General features: G+C 56.5%; 1 protein-coding gene across 1 annotated transcript in view; it reads left to right on the forward strand.

Annotated features, from left to right (window-relative positions):
- The first annotated feature begins 236 nt into the window (after positions 1-236).
- ACSS1 (acyl-CoA synthetase short chain family member 1) overlaps positions 237-15,972 on the forward strand; it is a 44,926-nt gene continuing 29,190 nt past the window's right edge. Inside the window, exons 1-2 of the mRNA XM_004593370.3 lie at positions 237-573; positions 10,400-10,496. Of these exons, the coding sequence (XP_004593427.2) occupies positions 279-573; positions 10,400-10,496 (392 nt within the window). The 5' untranslated portion in view covers positions 237-278. The remainder of the gene's footprint in view (positions 574-10,399; positions 10,497-15,972) is intronic.

Here is a 15,972-nt window from a genome sequence, read left to right on the forward strand (position 1 = left end):
GCGCCAGGGCGCGAGTGCAGCCCGGCCTGGGCCTGAGACCCCCCTCCGCCCCGCCCCGCACCCCTCGCCCACTCTGCCCCCCAGCTCCTTCGCTGGCTCGGGGCTAGCAGGAGAAGGAGAGGAGGCGGGGGTCTCGGACCGCCTCCAGGAAACCGCTCCCGGCTTGGAAGGGCCCCCAAGGAGTGGGTGGTGGCCGGAGGGCGGGGCGGGGGCGGGGCCTGCCAAGTCTCCAAGGGGCTCCCCCCGCTTGCGGCACCGGTCTCGGGGCGTCGGGCGAGATGGCGGCGCGCAGCCTGGGCCGCGGCGTCGGGCGGCTGCTGGGCAGCTTGCTGGTGCGCTCGGGGCAGCCGCTGCGGTCGCTGCGCTGGGTGAGCGCGCCGCGCGGGGCAGACGCCCCGCCGCCTGGCTCGTACCCGGTGCTGAGCGCGCAGGCGGCCCGGGAGCCCGCCGCCTTCTGGGGGCCGCTGGCGCGGGAGGTGCTGGTGTGGGACACCCCCTACCACACAGTGTGGGACTGCGACTTCAGCCGCGGCAAGATCGGCTGGTTCCTGGGAGGCCGGCTGAACGTGTCCGGTGAGTGGGGGCTGCGAGGCTGCGAGGCTGCGGGGGAGGCCGGGGCACGCCCGGACCCGCGCGTCCCATGGGAACTCCAGGAGCTGCTAGCCCCGGCCTGGGAGGACGGCAACGGGCGCCCCCTCCCCCTTCTGCAACCGCCACGTCAACCCGCGCTGCATCCCACCCGGCTTCGGGGGTTTAGCCCCCTGCCTCGAGACTCTGCACCTTGCGTCCGAGTCCGCCTTGTCAGCCCCCGGCAGCCGTTTGGGAGGAGATTTGGGGCGCTGTGTGTGTGTGTGTGTGTGTGTGTGCTTGCCCGCGCGCTAAGCGCTCTGCCGGGCCGTCTCCAAAGTTGTGTTTTGGTTACCCGTGGCGCGGCGGAGAGCCTGCGACTCTGGGGAACTGTGGACCGGCCCGGGAGCCCCCAGAATAGCCGGAGCTTCACCGCTCCTGTCTCAGAGCCTCAGGGAGAAGCAGAAAGCTGCTAGCGGCCGTCTCCGCTAGCTGCTTGGCGGCAACTCGCCGAGGGACAGACACAGCCTTGGGAAATAAGTCGTGGCCGCCAGGAGGAGAAACTCCTGGCCGCGGATCTCACTCCGGGGTGTGTGGGCTGGAAGGAAGCAGCCGCGAGCGCAGCTCCGGGTCCCCGCCCGGAAGACCCACGGCCCCGCAGCGGACCTGCTGGGGCCGACGCGCCCGCACCGGTTTTCTCCTAAGCCCAAGCCGGCTGTGGTACCAGAGTTTGAGGCCCGAGGCTGGGGACCAATAGCTGCATCGCTTCTCTGGCTGACTCTTCGCTTGCACTCGTGGTCCCGCTGCTTGTCAAGTCTCAATCCTCCCGGCTGAGAAATAGGGTCGTGGATGCTGCTGGTTACACCCGCAGGGAGGTAGGGGCTTCCTCCTCGCCCCCCCCCCCCCCCCCGCTCACCCCATCCAAAACTTACTGGTGATGAGCCATAAGCAGAGCAAACTTGATTTAGAAATGCCGGTGAAAGGGTCGGAAGTTACCTTGTAGCTATCATTCAAATTAAAAAAAAAAAAAAAAGGCTGAAACAAGAACTTTGGACTAGCATTCTTCTTCGCACCTCTACCCCGCACATTGTATAATTACTTTGTTGGATTAATCAAAATGAGTCACTTAGTAGATAAGTGTTTTTCCCCAGCAAGTGTCCTTGAATGAGAGAGAGAAACCCATAGGTTGGTGCCCAGAGGTGGTGGAATGAGCGGGGGGGAGAGGAGCGCGGGATTCCGCAGTTGGTGGAATGTGCCCTTGATGGGCAAGCAACCTGCTGCTGGCACTGTCTCTGCACTTGAGTGGCCCGGGCCACCCTCACAGCTCCTGCACGGTTGCAGAGAAGGCATGGGTGCAGGCCCCACAGGGCAGCCTAGCAAGCACCTGCAAGTCTGCTTGGTCAGGGAGGGGGTGAGGGCAGCCAGCATGACCTCTGTCCCCTTCTCCCTCCTGCTGCACCTGCAGCCTGCAGGACCTGCTCAGCTGGCTCCGAGCTTCAGAGCTGGGTCTTGTTGGAAGGCAGCATCAGTGTGCTTGCCCACCCACTCGTCTGGTCTGCAGTATCCCTGTGTTCCTGGCTGGCTGGGTGTGTGACAGCTGCAGAGCTGCAGTGGGGAAAAGCAGGCCCGCCCTGGGAGGCACCTGGAGTGGTGGAGTAGGTGGGGCTCCTTTGACCTGAGCTGTCTGTCCTGCAAGATAAAGACTCGCCTGTTCCAAAGCAAGTGTCCTCTGGACAAGTTCATTGCCCTTCAGCATGGTCTACACCCGCTGTTCTGGGGTGAGCCCTGGGCCGGCAGCAGCAGTATTACCCAGGGACTTTAGCTGTCTGCATGCATAAAAGGTCTGTTCCTTCATGTTTGTCTTCTTGAGAGGCAGAGTGATGGAGGAGAAGATTGAGAGAGATTTTTCCAAGCATATGTTTACTCCCCTAGTTCCTGCAACAGCCAGAGCTGGGCAGGCTGAAGGCAGAGCCTGGAACATCATCGGGGTCTCCCCTGTGACAGTTGGCCGACCCCTTGGGCTGTCCCATGCCACCTCCCAGGGTACGGTAGCAGGAATCTGAATGGGAAGCCCAGCTGCCAAGGCTTGAATCTTCACTCAGTACATTGTGTGGGTGTTCAGCTGTACCCCAGTGCTTGTCCCTGGGGGAAAGTGTTCTAGAAATACAATTCCAGGACCCACTGTCGACCTCCAGGGTCAGGAGCCTTGGGGTGCCTGGGCACCTGGCGGCCCCCCAAGGAACTGAGGGTACACTGAGGAACCTGAGTGGGCAAAGCCCCTGCTGAAGAAGGCAGATCCAGGGGTTGAGTGCTGCAAACGGCTGTATGACAGTGAGTGGCTTTGTCAGCCCTGGGTGTCCGTGGGGGACTGGCTTGAGGGCCAGGGATGTTGAGGGACTGAATGGCGTAGTATTTGCCTGGAATCTGCACAGTCACCTTTCCATATACTTTAACCTCATGTACTTTAAACAGTCTTCCGACCTCGGACAAGGTAGACACTATGTAAATTGATGTTGTGTTGTTTAGGGAATAATGATAAGGACACCAGCCAGCCTAGGCCTTTCACATGATAAACTTCAGGCTCAGTGTGGAACGGCACTAGGGGCCAAGCACAGGCGGGTGGTTCTAGAAGCATCTCTGACTTCACACTTGACCTTTGCTGTTCCCTGCACAGTGTGCAACCAAATTGCTGCTCCGACTGTGGCTCTGCCTTGGAGCCCACTATGCTCGGCCACCACTGCTGTGTTGCCTTCATTGATTCTGCGTGTCAGGACTTTGGACAGGGCCCGAGGGGGGTGGCTGGGCACTGCTCCCTCAGACTTGGGGTTGAAGACATTGCCTGCTTCTTGCTCCCGAGTCTGGGGGACTCAGGGGATTGGAAGTCCATGTCAGTCTGGGATTGGAATGACTCAGCTGCGGCCCAGAGCACCTATCTAGGCTTTCTATGGCACAGAGGCTGGCCCTGCAGAATGCCCTGTGGCCAGCTTCTGTCCTGGGCAACCTGAGGACCATTACCAGGGGCTGTTAGGATCAAGCAAGATAAGGCTTGCACAGGCCTTGCTCTGTTTGTAGCTCCTTATGCCCCAAGCACTGGCAGGGTGTTAATTATTAATGGAGCATTTGGGGCGGCTGTGACCTTGAGTGTGGCCTTGAGCCTTGTTACTGAGAACTTGACTGCCACCTGGATGGGACCGCGTGGGTCTGAGTCGGATCTGTGTGGAATGGGTGGAAAGCAGGTGTCTGGAATGCCTCTTCAAGCATCACCCAGAACTGGCTGGCATTAGGTGATGGTGTTGATGTGAAACCACTGGGCTGCGGGTTCTGCAGCTCTGTTACCCACCCAAACGTCTGGCCGGCTTTGTAGAGCTCCACAGGCAGCTTTCCCTGGGGGCTTATAACCTGCACCAGTCAGGGATCTGCACAGCAGAACTGGAAGACAGGAATGTGTGCTGTTTCAGAAACCCCACTTGAAAGGTTTTTTTTTTTTTTTTTTAAAGAATGTGTGCTCTGAAGAAGGTAAAGAAACTATTTTTAATTCCACACCGAGCACCCAGAGAGTTCTTCAGCGCTCTTTTGGAGCAAGGATTGCAACAAGAGCGCTGTTCTCTGGAGCTCTCCTCTCTGCGCCTGCCATTGCTCAGAAAGCAGGTTGGCCCAAGGCAGCAAGATGCTACACGCTGGATCGTGTTTGTCCGCGATTCAAACAGCCTCTCGTTTTTCTTATTTGTTTATTTGAGAGGCAGGCAGGCAGAGGCAAATAGAGATGGATAGATAGAGAGAGAGAGCTCCCAGCTGCTGGTTCACTCACCAAATACCCACGTAACCCCGGGCTGGACTGGGCAGCAGTCAGGAGCTGGGAACCCAAGGCAGGTCTCCTGTGTGGGTGGCCGAGCCGGAGCCAACACTGCCACCTTCTGGGGGGCGGGGGTGTCTGTCTGCACTGGCTGGGAGCTGGGGTCGGCAGCTGAGCAAACCAGGTATGGAACCCAGGTTCTCCAATGGAGCCATGGGGTATGTTAAGCTCTAGGTCAATGCCTGTCCTGCCCCTTGGGAAGTTTTCCGGGTCCTCAAAAGAGGAAAATGCAGCCTGGGTCTTAGCAGGAAGGCCCTCTCGAAGCATCTCGGGATTCTTCTGAGTCCTCAGCAATACTGACTTACTTTAAATAGCACTCGGTTCTGGAAAGTTGGCAACTCCAGCTTCTTGGACTGATGCAATATCTTAGCATGTGCCAGAGAACCAGGCTATTTAAAGAGAACCCATTGTGAGTGTTTCAGTAAATATTAACCCTCCTGGTTCCTTCTGCTGTGGCATGGACTTCCGTCTGCTCAGTTAGAGTGGTGCGGGTATCTCCTTTGGAAAGAGATGTGTTGGGAGAGCTGCTAGGAAGTCTGGAACAGTTGTGAGTGTGTGTGGCCTTTTAAAACTTTTTTTTTTTTTTAAGATTTTTTTTTAATTTTTATTACAAAGTCAGATATACAGAGAGGAGGAGAGACAGAGAGGAAGATCTTCCATCCGATGGTTCACTCCCCAAGTGAGCCGCAACGGACCGGTACACGCCGATCCGAAGCCGGAAACCTGGAACCTCTTCCGGGTCTCCCACACAGGTGCAGTGTCCCAATGCACTGGGCCGTCCTTGACTGCTTTCCCAGGCCACAAGCAGGGAGCTGGATGGGAAGTGGAGCTGCCGGGATTAGAACCGGCGCCCATATGGGATCCCGGGGCGTTCAAGGCGAGGACTTTAGCCGCTAGGCCACGGCGCAGGGCCCAAAACTTCTTTTTTTTTTTTTTTTTTAATTTATTTTATTGTATTTTTGTTGACAATGGTTACACAGTTAATTACGGTTAAAAAAAAAAAGGTTCGGGGGGGGTATAGGGAAGTGGGTAATACTATTATGTCCATATTGTTTCCATCATGTATCTGAGGTAAAGGGGGATATTGAGGGAGACGTCCCACCCGGTTTCCCGCCCACCCCAAGTCCCGGATGTGGGGCATGCTCTGAAATATTTGCTCAAGTGGTTTTAATAGTTCTCCAGTTATGAATCGCTGCCAGCCAAAACTTTTTTTTTTAAGGTTTGTTAATTTAGGGCCCAGTGGTGTGGCCTAGCAGCTAAAGTCCTTGCCTTGAATGCGCCCCAATCCCATACGGGCACCGGCTCTGATCCCGGCAGCTCCACTTCCCATCCAGCTCCCTGCTTGTGGCCTGGGAAAGCAGTCGAGAACGGCCCAATGCATTTGGATCCTGCACCTGCGTGGGAGACCTGGAAGAGGTTCCTAGTTCCCGGCTTCGGATCAGCGCAGCACTGGGGAGTGAATCATTGGACGGAAGATCTTCCTCTCTGTCTCTCCTCCTCTCTGTATATCTGGCTTTGTAATAAAAATAAATAAATCTTTAAAGAAAAAAGATGGTTAATTTATTTTAACTTGAAATGCAGATTTACAGAGAGACAGACAGAGAATCTTCCATGTGCTGGTTCATTCCCCAAATGGCTGCAATGGCCGGAACTGAGCCAATCTGAAGCCAGGAGCCAGGAGCCTCTTCTGGGTCTCCTGTGCAGGTGCAGGGTCCCAAGACTTTGGGCCTTTCTCCGTGTCAGACTCTGAGCTCTGCTTGTGCAGCAATCCCATGAACAGCATAGGTTCCCACTGTCAGTGTGTCCAACTGTGATTTGATTTCTAGTCCAGTCCGTGTTCTTCAGCATTGAGCTGTGCCCACTGGGATTTGTATGTGCCACAGCAGGGAACTCGCAGCTGCCGCGGGGAGAGCTGTGGTGGGATCCCCATACCCTTGCTGTGAGCCGTGTCCCCACCTCCCCACCCGGGCAGAGTGAGGAGTGGGCAGTAGGGTGGGAAAGCGTGCCGTGTGCTGGGGCAATTTGGAAGGGCTGGCAATAGCACACAGGGTTGGGGTCCGCCAAGCTGCCCTGGATCCTAGCCCAGCTCTTCTTGAAGTCCTTGGGAATGGGATTGTCCTGTCCCACTGCCCTCTCTTCCTCCTCCCTCTTCCCTTCCTTCCTCCCTTCCCTCTTCCCTCCCCTCCCTCCTTCCTTGCCCCGTCTCTCGCTTCCTCCCTCTCTCTTCCTCTCTCGTTCCTCCTTTCCCGCCGTCCCTCCCATCCATCTCTTCCTCTCAACTGCCTCTCCTTTCCTTCCTTCTTCCCCTCCTCATCAGTTGCAGCCAGCATCCGTCAGTGTGCGGGCCCTGGTGCCCGTGGCGGTCTCAGGGTCCCTGTGCCCGCAGACTCCACACTGTACTTTCTCTGTCCTTGTGTCTTCTGAGTGTCACCCACAGAGACTGTGAACAAAGATGAAATTGTCGTGTGTGTGTTTCCCCTGGGAATGCCGTGACTCTGTCTGACCCTGGAGCAGGAAGTGATTCCAGTGGCACCTCGTTCTTGCAGTCACACCCAGATTCAAGGGTTGCTGCACCCACCCTGAGGCATTACGTAACAGGTGCACTGACTGTGGTTGGAGAGTGGTTCGTTGTTGAGGCTGCCTCGAAACCCTTGGTTTTCAGCTGTGGTGCCCAGCTGCCAGCCCATGGGGAAGCGGCCGGCAAATGTGGCTGATTGTTCTGGGCTTCTGTGTCCATACAGGGAGCAGATTGTGTCTGCCACATGTGAGCCAGGGTCACCAGGTTCTGTTTCAAGGCCGAAGCCCAGCCTCACCCTGTGCCACTCAGCTCAGGGTTGAGGGGTAAGGTGATTCTGGGGCCTCTGAGGTTGAGTAGCCGATGAAGGTCCAAGAGGGCCTTGGGCAGGGCTTGGCTGGGCTGCCTGTGTTGGGATGTGAACAGGACGCTGTCCCACCGCTGCCTGCACACAGGCAGCTGGCAGCAAACTTATCTCAGATTGAGTTGGAGGGAGGCTGGGGGTCCAGGGTAGCAAATCTGCGGTGTGCAGCCAGCAGGGAGAGGCGAGCCTTCCAGGCTGTGGGTGCGCTGTCCTCAGGGCTCTGTTGGCTGCAGCATCTCTCGGCCCTGGGAAGAGACTGGCTGCACCCCACGCTGTCCTCCATGCCACCTCCCTGTTCCATGAACATCCTAGGGCTTCAGTTGGGTGGGCCCTGGCTGCTGGAGCCAGCAGGAGGCATGGTTTGGGGTTTCCTGGCTGGGTCTGGGGCAGGTCACTGGACCACCACCACGATGGATCACCGCAGAGGCCATTTCCTGAGTTGCATGTGGGTGGCCTGTGTGCAGGTCCAGTTGGCTGTGTGTCCCCTGCTCCCAGGTGGTGGCTGGAGCATCCAGGAGCCTAAAGAGGCCCACGTCTCATTTGTGTGGTGTCCGGAGCCCTGCGTCTTGTGTCTGGCTCTCCTCTGAGGCTTTATGCAGAGTCCAGGCTAGCTGCTTCCTGCCCAGGCTCAGGGTGACCTCCTGCTGAGGAGTGGCATCCCCAGTGAATATTCAGAAGCTGCACACCTGTGGGCTGAGTGGGGAAATGTGATTGGTTTGGCACACGCGTGCACACACACACACTTAGCAAAGCAGGCCCTCCATAGGTGGCTCACTGATCTCTCCACTTAACAGCCTTGCGTCTTCTGTCTCTTCTCCTCAGCTGGCCATAGCCTCACCTGACCCCTGTCTCCCCTGTCTGTCTCCTCCTCCACCCTTCCCCCCCACCCCCGACCTGGTGCTTGTTGCATTGTGACGGCTGGTCCCGGAGGGTGGGGTGACCTGGTAGGCTGGAGCTTGTTTGCCTGTGTGACCTTGAGCTGGCTACTTGGCCACTGGAAGGGGAAATTTTTGGTTCCTGCTGCTGGTCATCCTCTGCTGCTTTCGCAGTCACATCAGCAGGGGGCTGGATTGGAAGTGGAGCGGCTGGGACTTGAACCCGAGCCCAGATGGAATGCTGGCCTTACCCTCTACGCCACAGCACTAGCCCTGAGTTTTCTTACATTTGTCACCTGCATGCGTGCTCTGGGCTGAGTCTTTGCCTCTCTTGAGCCCCTTGGCTCGGAGCCCTGGTTAGAGTCAGTGCCCAGGAGCCAGGGCATTAGGGGTGCAGCAGGTTCAATTGGTGCTCACCTTCTTTGAGACTTCTGCATCTCGTGTCTGGGAGCATTCCCGCACCGCTACTTCAGATCTGAGCCACCTGCTCACTTGTCCTGGGGAGCAGCCAATGATGATGATGATGGTAATGGCTCCAGTGCCTGGTAGGAGATGGGTCCTGGCTTCCATCTGGTTCAGTCCTGGACGTTGTGGGTGAACCAGCATTTGGAAGAGCTCTCTTTCTCCGTCTTTCAAATTGGTGAAAATAAATTTAAAAATTAGAATTGGTGTCCAGGATTTGGGTTGGATTAAATGATTTCTGGTTTATGTGCCCCCTCCTCCCATCCCTCAGAAGAGCATTTTGGAAAGGGCAGGGGGAAGGTTTCCAGGGGGTGGAACGGAAATTCTGGAGTCAGTCATGCTCAAAAACCATTGCATACTGAAACAGTGGCTGCCTGGAGCCTACCTGGCACTGGGCTCGCACATTGTTGCCATAAATAATCCCAAAGGACTCTCCCCCTACTGTTCCCCGCCTGCCTCTCGTGGGCTCAGCACTCTCACTGGTGTGACTGAGTGGATGGAGGTGCACACACAGATAGTGAATTGGGATGCAAATCCTGACCGGCTCCCGTGCCCTTCTGCAACATGTCTTCCTGCTTTCTCCCCTTTGAGGTTTCTGCTACTTCCTGCCACCCAGGGCAGTAGTTGGCAGTTTCAGCAATTGCCCCTGAAGTCCTTGTTAGGTGTACTGGATGTAGCGGGGGAGCACTCAGTGACCCTGGAGGCCAGGTGGACAGCTGGCTGCTGCTCCAACGGCTGTGTGTAGAGCTACAGTTCAGCCAGCCTAGCGGCTGAGATGACTGAAGCCCAATATCAGCCTGGCTTAAAGTCCTGGGGCTTCTGACACCTGTTAACCATGCAGGCTGGGAGACAGCTGGTAGGGATGATTCAAGAAACTGGGTTTCTGCCTCCTGAGTGGAAGACCTGGGTTGAGTTCCTGCTTGCCCCCACTTCTGGGGAGCCCAGCCCAGAGCCCAGTTGTTGTTAGCATTTGGGGAGTGAACCAACAGCTGTTTTATGGTGCTCATGTGCCCCAAGCCTGGAGCCCACTGATGGAGCAGGCAGGACTGGAGGGAAGGGATTGTGTGTTAACCAGTGAATCCTGTTCACCTTGGAGATCAGATGACTGGTGAACAGGATGTTGGCTGAAGAAAGGGCTCCACTAATCCTCAGCGGTGGTAAACCACAACAAGTGACCTTGCTTTTGCAGGCGAGTCACGGGATGTGAGCTTAGGTAATAGAGGGGGAGGGGACAGAGCCTTCCGGAACACCAGGTTGGCATTCCCTCTCCTCCATGGTTGTTCTTGGAGCACACGTGGTGCACTTTTGCCTGGTGGGGCCCAGTCAGCAGTGGATGGAGTTGAGCTCAGACACAGGGGCCCCGCCCAGCTGAGTGTTCTTCCCCATGGGGCTGAGTCCCCATATGCATGTGGGGGAGCTTTGAGAACCACAAGGTCAAATGCAGCCGGGCCCTCCAGGGGGCGGCCTGGTGCTGCCAGCTTGCACCCAGGGTTGGGACTCTGGTTGGCATGAAGCAGGTACCTCAGAGCATTCGGCAGATCACCTTGCACCTGCCCTCTCATCATTACCCTTTCCTGCCAGGAGACGGGAGCTAAGGACATCTCCCTCCTCCTACTACCACCTCCCTCCTTGCACCTCCCTCCTCTCACCTCCCTACTCCTCCTCCCACCCTCCCTCCTTCCCCTCCCATCCCCCTTCTCCTGCTTACTCTCAACGCAAAATGCATGCAAAAATGTCTGAATACTCTTATTTGTTTTTCCCAGTCTGTTGCTTGGATCAGCACGTGCAGAAATCCCCCGAGAGTGTCGCTTTGATCTGGGAGCGTGATGAGCCTGGGACGGAAGTGAGGATCACCTACAGGTACAGTGCGTGTCCTGATGGGTCTGGGCCCAGGCTCAGTGCCAGGCCAGCTGGGTCTTCCTGTGGGCTTGCAGGGGGGAAAGGCTGGGCCAGCACAACTCCCGGGACTCCTGCAGATGATGCAGCTCAGCTCGCCATGGGCTGTGGCCTTGACTCTGCCCAGATTCCCAGGAGCTGGCCAGGGTCTTCTGAAACAAATGTTACAACTGTTTGTCCTTATCCCAGGAAGCTTGCTCAGGTCTCTGGGCCAGCCATGATTGTCTGGGGATCAGGCAGTATGTTTCAGTGTTGCAAATGCTCTTCCACTCAGGCTAGCCAGCAGGAGTGTTATCTGTAGGCAGTGCCTGCTGGAGTCCTGGCAGCGGAGGTACTCCTGGAGCTGCTAGGAGACCAGGATGCTAACTGTTTTCATCTGGTTGCTTGAGTGGAGGTTTTGCACATTCTGTGTGTCTCCAGGCGGGGAGGCTGTGCCTTGGGAAGCTGCTTCTTCCATGGATTGCCTTGCTCTATAGCTTTGAGTTGGGGTTTAGGGCTCAATGTAGCTTTGCATCATGCCCTAGGGCGCATGCCCTCTGTCCTCACGTGTCTGGACCCCCCTGCAAGCTATCAAGTATCAGAGTCAGCTTTGTGCTGCAGGAACGGAATGCAGCAAGCTGAGGAGCTCAGAGGGAAAAGAGGCTGTTCTATCAGGGTACTGCAAGCTGGACGTCGCTGCCGGGTCCCATCCAATGGCAGAAGATCAGCGCTAGAGGGAGAGATGGAGAAGGCTCAGGTCACTTCTGTGATAACCAACTCTGGGCTGTCCGAAGCTGAGAACCAGGAGCTTCTTCCTAGCTTCCCATGTGGGTGCAGGAACCCTGATATTTGGGCCATTCTCTGCTGCTTTCCTAGGTGCATGAACAGGGAACAGAATGGAAGTGGTGCAGCTGGGACACAAGGGCCCATATGGGATACTGGCTTGACAAGCGGCAGCTTTGCGTGCTGTGCCACAATGCCGGTCCTCTTAATCACCTCTCAGTGGACCCACTTTCCCGTTGATGACCTGAGTTCTGCAGGTAGCGATCATAAGGAGCATCCAGTGCGCATGCTCCTCTAAAGGCAGCTGTGGACTTCTTTTTCCCTGTCATCCACCACGACTCCATCGAACACCTCTGTTCTGATTGGGAAGGTTAGGGGTGTGCTTTAGTACACACACCCTCCGAGTGGGCAAGGAGGGCTTCTCTGAGGAGGTGACGTTGAGATTTGATGGCAAAGGCATGAGCCAGGCCCCCAGCAAGGATCCAGGGAGGTGCCCCAGGAGCAGCTGCACGGCCTGCAGGGGTGACAGGCATCAGAGGGAGGAGGATGCGGAAAAGCAGGTCCACACAGAGCTGGAGCATGGCAGCACACCTGCCGCTCTGTGCCTTGGTGCCCACCGGACAGCACTCATTTCCTGTTGCTTCAAGTCCGGTTTTATCACAGGTCACGTTTACCAAGCCTGGTAGTACAGGGTTCAAGTGGACTTGGGTGTCTGTTTAATACTTTTAAATTCAATAACTTGTACAACTTGGGCTGGCATTGTGGTGTAACGGGTTACGCACACGGGTTATGTATACCTACAATGCTGTCATCCCGTAAGAGCACTGGTTGGAGTCTTGGCCGTTCTAGTTCCCATTCAGCTCCATGCTGATGTTCATGGGAAAGCAGTGAGGATGGCCCAAGTACCTGGACCCCTGAACTCAGGTGGGAGACCTAGATGAAGCTCCTGGCTTCTAGCTTCAGCCTGATCTAGCCCTGGCTGTTGTGGCCATTTGGAGAGTGAACCAGTGAATGGAAGATCTCCCCCCTGCCCAATTGTCCCTTTCAAATAAGATAAATTGAAACAAATTTTTACAACTTTACGACATTGTATTTATTTATTTTATGTATTTGAAAGGCAGAGGAAGATAGGAGATTAGACGGGTGTTCCATCTTCTGGTTCAAACCCCAGATGCCAAGGACAGCCATGATTGAATCAGACCCAAACCAGGAACCCAGAAGTAGGTTCTGGCCTCCCACAAGGCAGCAGAGACTTGAGTCGTGTAGTTGGGATCAGCTGTCTCCGTTAAGCAAAGGAGTGCTCTGGCGTGGGGGCCAGAGCCAGGGTTGAGCTCAAGTTCTCTGGAGCCGGGGTGTAGGCGTGCCAGGTAGTGTGCTCTCCACAGCGCCCAGAGCCTGACCCAGGCTGACCTGTGGCTGTGTAGGGTTATGATCGGTCATCTGCTGCACTCTCACTGCCCTCAGGCCTGGCATGGTTCTGTATTATGTTGTGAACTTGAACTCAGGGTCCCTGGTTGCCGAAGCCCTATGGCCTGCAGGCCCGCACCCCAGCGCAGCCAGACCCACTACAGCAGCTCTGCAGGCAGCACCTGGGGGCCAGGGATTCGGAAAATGCTGCTGCCGTAGCTGGAGATGCCTGAAACAGATCTGGCTTAGCCACCGGCCCCGCCAGCTCCACTTGCGTGGGAACGAAACTCCTCTGCAGGCTCTTGGGGCAGCTGCTCCTTCAGCACAAGGTGGAAACCACATGCTGGGGTCGCGGGTAGGCGGCTGAGGCCCTGGAGCTCCCTGCAGGGCCGTTTCCTTCCCTGTCTATGTCTGGTGTACCACGGCCCCGCACCCCGTGAACCCGTGCGCTGGAGGCTGCTGACTTGTACATGGGGGCTGTGTGTGCATTTGTGTGTGTCTGGATTGAGCTGCCTGGGCGGCCGGCTGAGATGGGTAGTTAAATGTAAACCACACAGGAATGTTCAGGACTGCAGCCAGCAATTCCCAAGTTGCTTTGCACCCAAGCAGCCCAGGGCCTGAGCCAGGTTTATGAGTACGAACAGAGTATTTATGATTCTGTCTTGTCTGCCAACGAACGGCCCTTCGCCAGTCTCACCAGCCCGTGCCCATTTCTGCTTCCTGCTTGGGTGAGAAGTGGTGGCCTTGCAGGTGGCATGTGAAGGACTCGGGTTAATTTTTACCTGGTTGCTTGAGGTTTGGGATGTGACTTTTTCCCACACATGGGTACCGTGGCATCAGACATCCGTGGTCTCCACCATGCCTGAGAAGGCCCCTGTCCTTGTGGGGTCAGGGAGAAGGCTTGAGGAACCGTGGTTCCCAGAAGTTGGGTGCTGGGTACCCAGAGGCTGCATCTGCTGGTTAGCAAGGGCCCCCGGTGTGTGGGGGGGTCACAGGGGACCCTGGGGACCTCATGAGCAGCAGGTGACCCAGCAGCCCGAGTTCCCCTTGGTCCTCGTGGAGTGCTGGGTCAGCAGGGTGAGGCACAGTCTGGTCCGCTCTGGATTGGTCTGGTTCGGGCCCGTCCTCTGCTGGCTGGTGACCTTGTGAAGCTGTGGCACCTGCCAGGACTCAGTGTTTCCATCTGAAATGGGAGTGGTGGTCACTGCTGGAGCAACTGCAAGGTCGTGGTGGACGCCATGGCTTCCGCTGAGCAGAAACTGTATAGGTATGCTGGTGGTTGGCTGTTTCCTGAGCATCTAGCTAGGCTGCAGCCCTGCCCAAGGCTTAGGGACTTTGTGTCAAGATGGAGAGGTGTTGATTGTCTTGTCCAACATCTCACTCTGAATACTTGGGTTTGGTGCGTGAGCTGTGGGAGCCGCTGCCTAGCTCTGCAGTGCCTGTGTTGTTACCTGCGATCTGGCTCTCTGTCCCTGCATCTGCCATGTCGGATGTGTTCCGAGGGAAGTAGCAGACACAGTGAATCCTCCCAGGCCCTGCAGCGTGCCCTTGACGGACCAGAGGCCAAAAGAGAGATCTTCCATCTGCCGATTCACTTTCCCAAAGGCCACAGTGGCTGGAACTGGGCCTGTTTGAAGCCAGGAACCTGGAGATTCTTCCAGGTCTCTCACATAGGTGCAGAGTCCCAAGGACTTGGGCCATCCTCTGCTGCTTTCCCAGGTGCCTCAGCAGGGAGCTGGATCTGAAGTGGAACAGCTGGGACCTGAACTGGTGCCCATATGAGATGTGGGATCCCTAGCCCCCCACAGAAAAACAGTGGTCTGATGTTTCTCCTTGGGATACTTTTAAATCAAACCTTACAGATTAGCAGACTGAGGGTCAGAGAGGGGGAGTGATTTGTGTAAGGCGTGATTGTTGTGGGAGGAGAAACAGTGGCTTCATCTGCCTTCTGTAAGTTCAGAGCCATGCACCTGCATCGTCACACGCCCCAGGCCCGGTGAGCAGACACCAGAGGCCTGCTGGTTCCCAGGGTGAAGCCCTTCCAAAGGGGGCCATTGTCAGCCCCCTCTACCCCTGTAGGTCACTGGGATGGTCCTTCCTCAGATGCTCACCACTGCCTCATCCTCCTGAGCCTGCTGCAATATTGCCGTCAAGCGTCTTGGATGAGAAACCAATATCTCCTGCCCAAGAAGAGGAGGGCTCAGTTCTTAATTACACCTCCATCGCGTTACAGGAGTTGCCACTAATGCAGGAATGTGTGTGTAGACAACATGCACACATACAGGAACACACATTCACGGACAGATACACAGATGAACACATGCGCTCGAACACACTTACATGCACATAGGTGCACACACGTGTAAGCAAAGGTCACGCGTATGTGCACACACAGGAACACACATCCATGAATGCATGTACACATGAACACACACGAACACATGTGCTTGAACACACTTGCATGCACACAGGCGTACACTTGCATGAGCAAAGGTCTCTCTCTCACACACACACACTTTGAATCGCTCCTTGCAGGTGTAGCTCTGCATCACCCCACAGTGACTGAGCCCGTGTGTGCAGGTGGGTGTTCATGCTGCCCTTGGGTGTTTACTGTCCTGGCGTCCACATGCCACTTGGGCACTGTCCTTTCTGCTGGGCATGGGTGCAAGCGCCAGCAGGACCTGCCTCAGGGACCTTGGGGAGCTGGTTCCCACTCTGTGAAAGGACTCCTTTGCTTTGTGGAGGTCAGCTCAGAGCCATTGAGCAGCAGCAGGTGGAGCCAGGTCTCTGTGTGCTGGCCAGACAGCTTTGTGAGGAGGGGGTGCCTTGGGCAGCGCAAGGGGCCTCACTCTGGGTGGCAGACATGCTGTGCTCTGGCAAGTTACTCACTGTTAACAGCACTGCGCTCACTTCAGGAGACCACTGTGTGGCCCATGGGCAGCCTGGCTTGGTCCATGCTGCAAGAGTCCATTGTGGCTGGAGGCCAGGGCTGGCCCTTCCCTGCCTTCCCTCTGACAGGAGCCACCTGAGGTCATTGCTCTTTTGTAGGGACCCAGCAGGCTGGCATCCCCCACGGGTAAGCTTGGGGTTGCTGGGGCCCCTCTGGAGCAGGGTGTAGCTAATCAGCCTGCCCCCCACCCCCCCCAGGGCTGTGGGTCCAGATAGACAACTGCTCCTGTGCTGTGAGATAGTCCTGGTCTGGGTTCAAGCAGGCACAGTCCAGAGACTCGCAGAATGCTTGTTGGTCAGCTGTGGGTGTCGGGCAGGTGCA

Source organism: Ochotona princeps, chromosome 22 (assembly GCF_030435755.1).
Source record: "Ochotona princeps isolate mOchPri1 chromosome 22, mOchPri1.hap1, whole genome shotgun sequence".
NCBI classification, from domain to species: Eukaryota; Metazoa; Chordata; class Mammalia; order Lagomorpha; family Ochotonidae; genus Ochotona; species Ochotona princeps.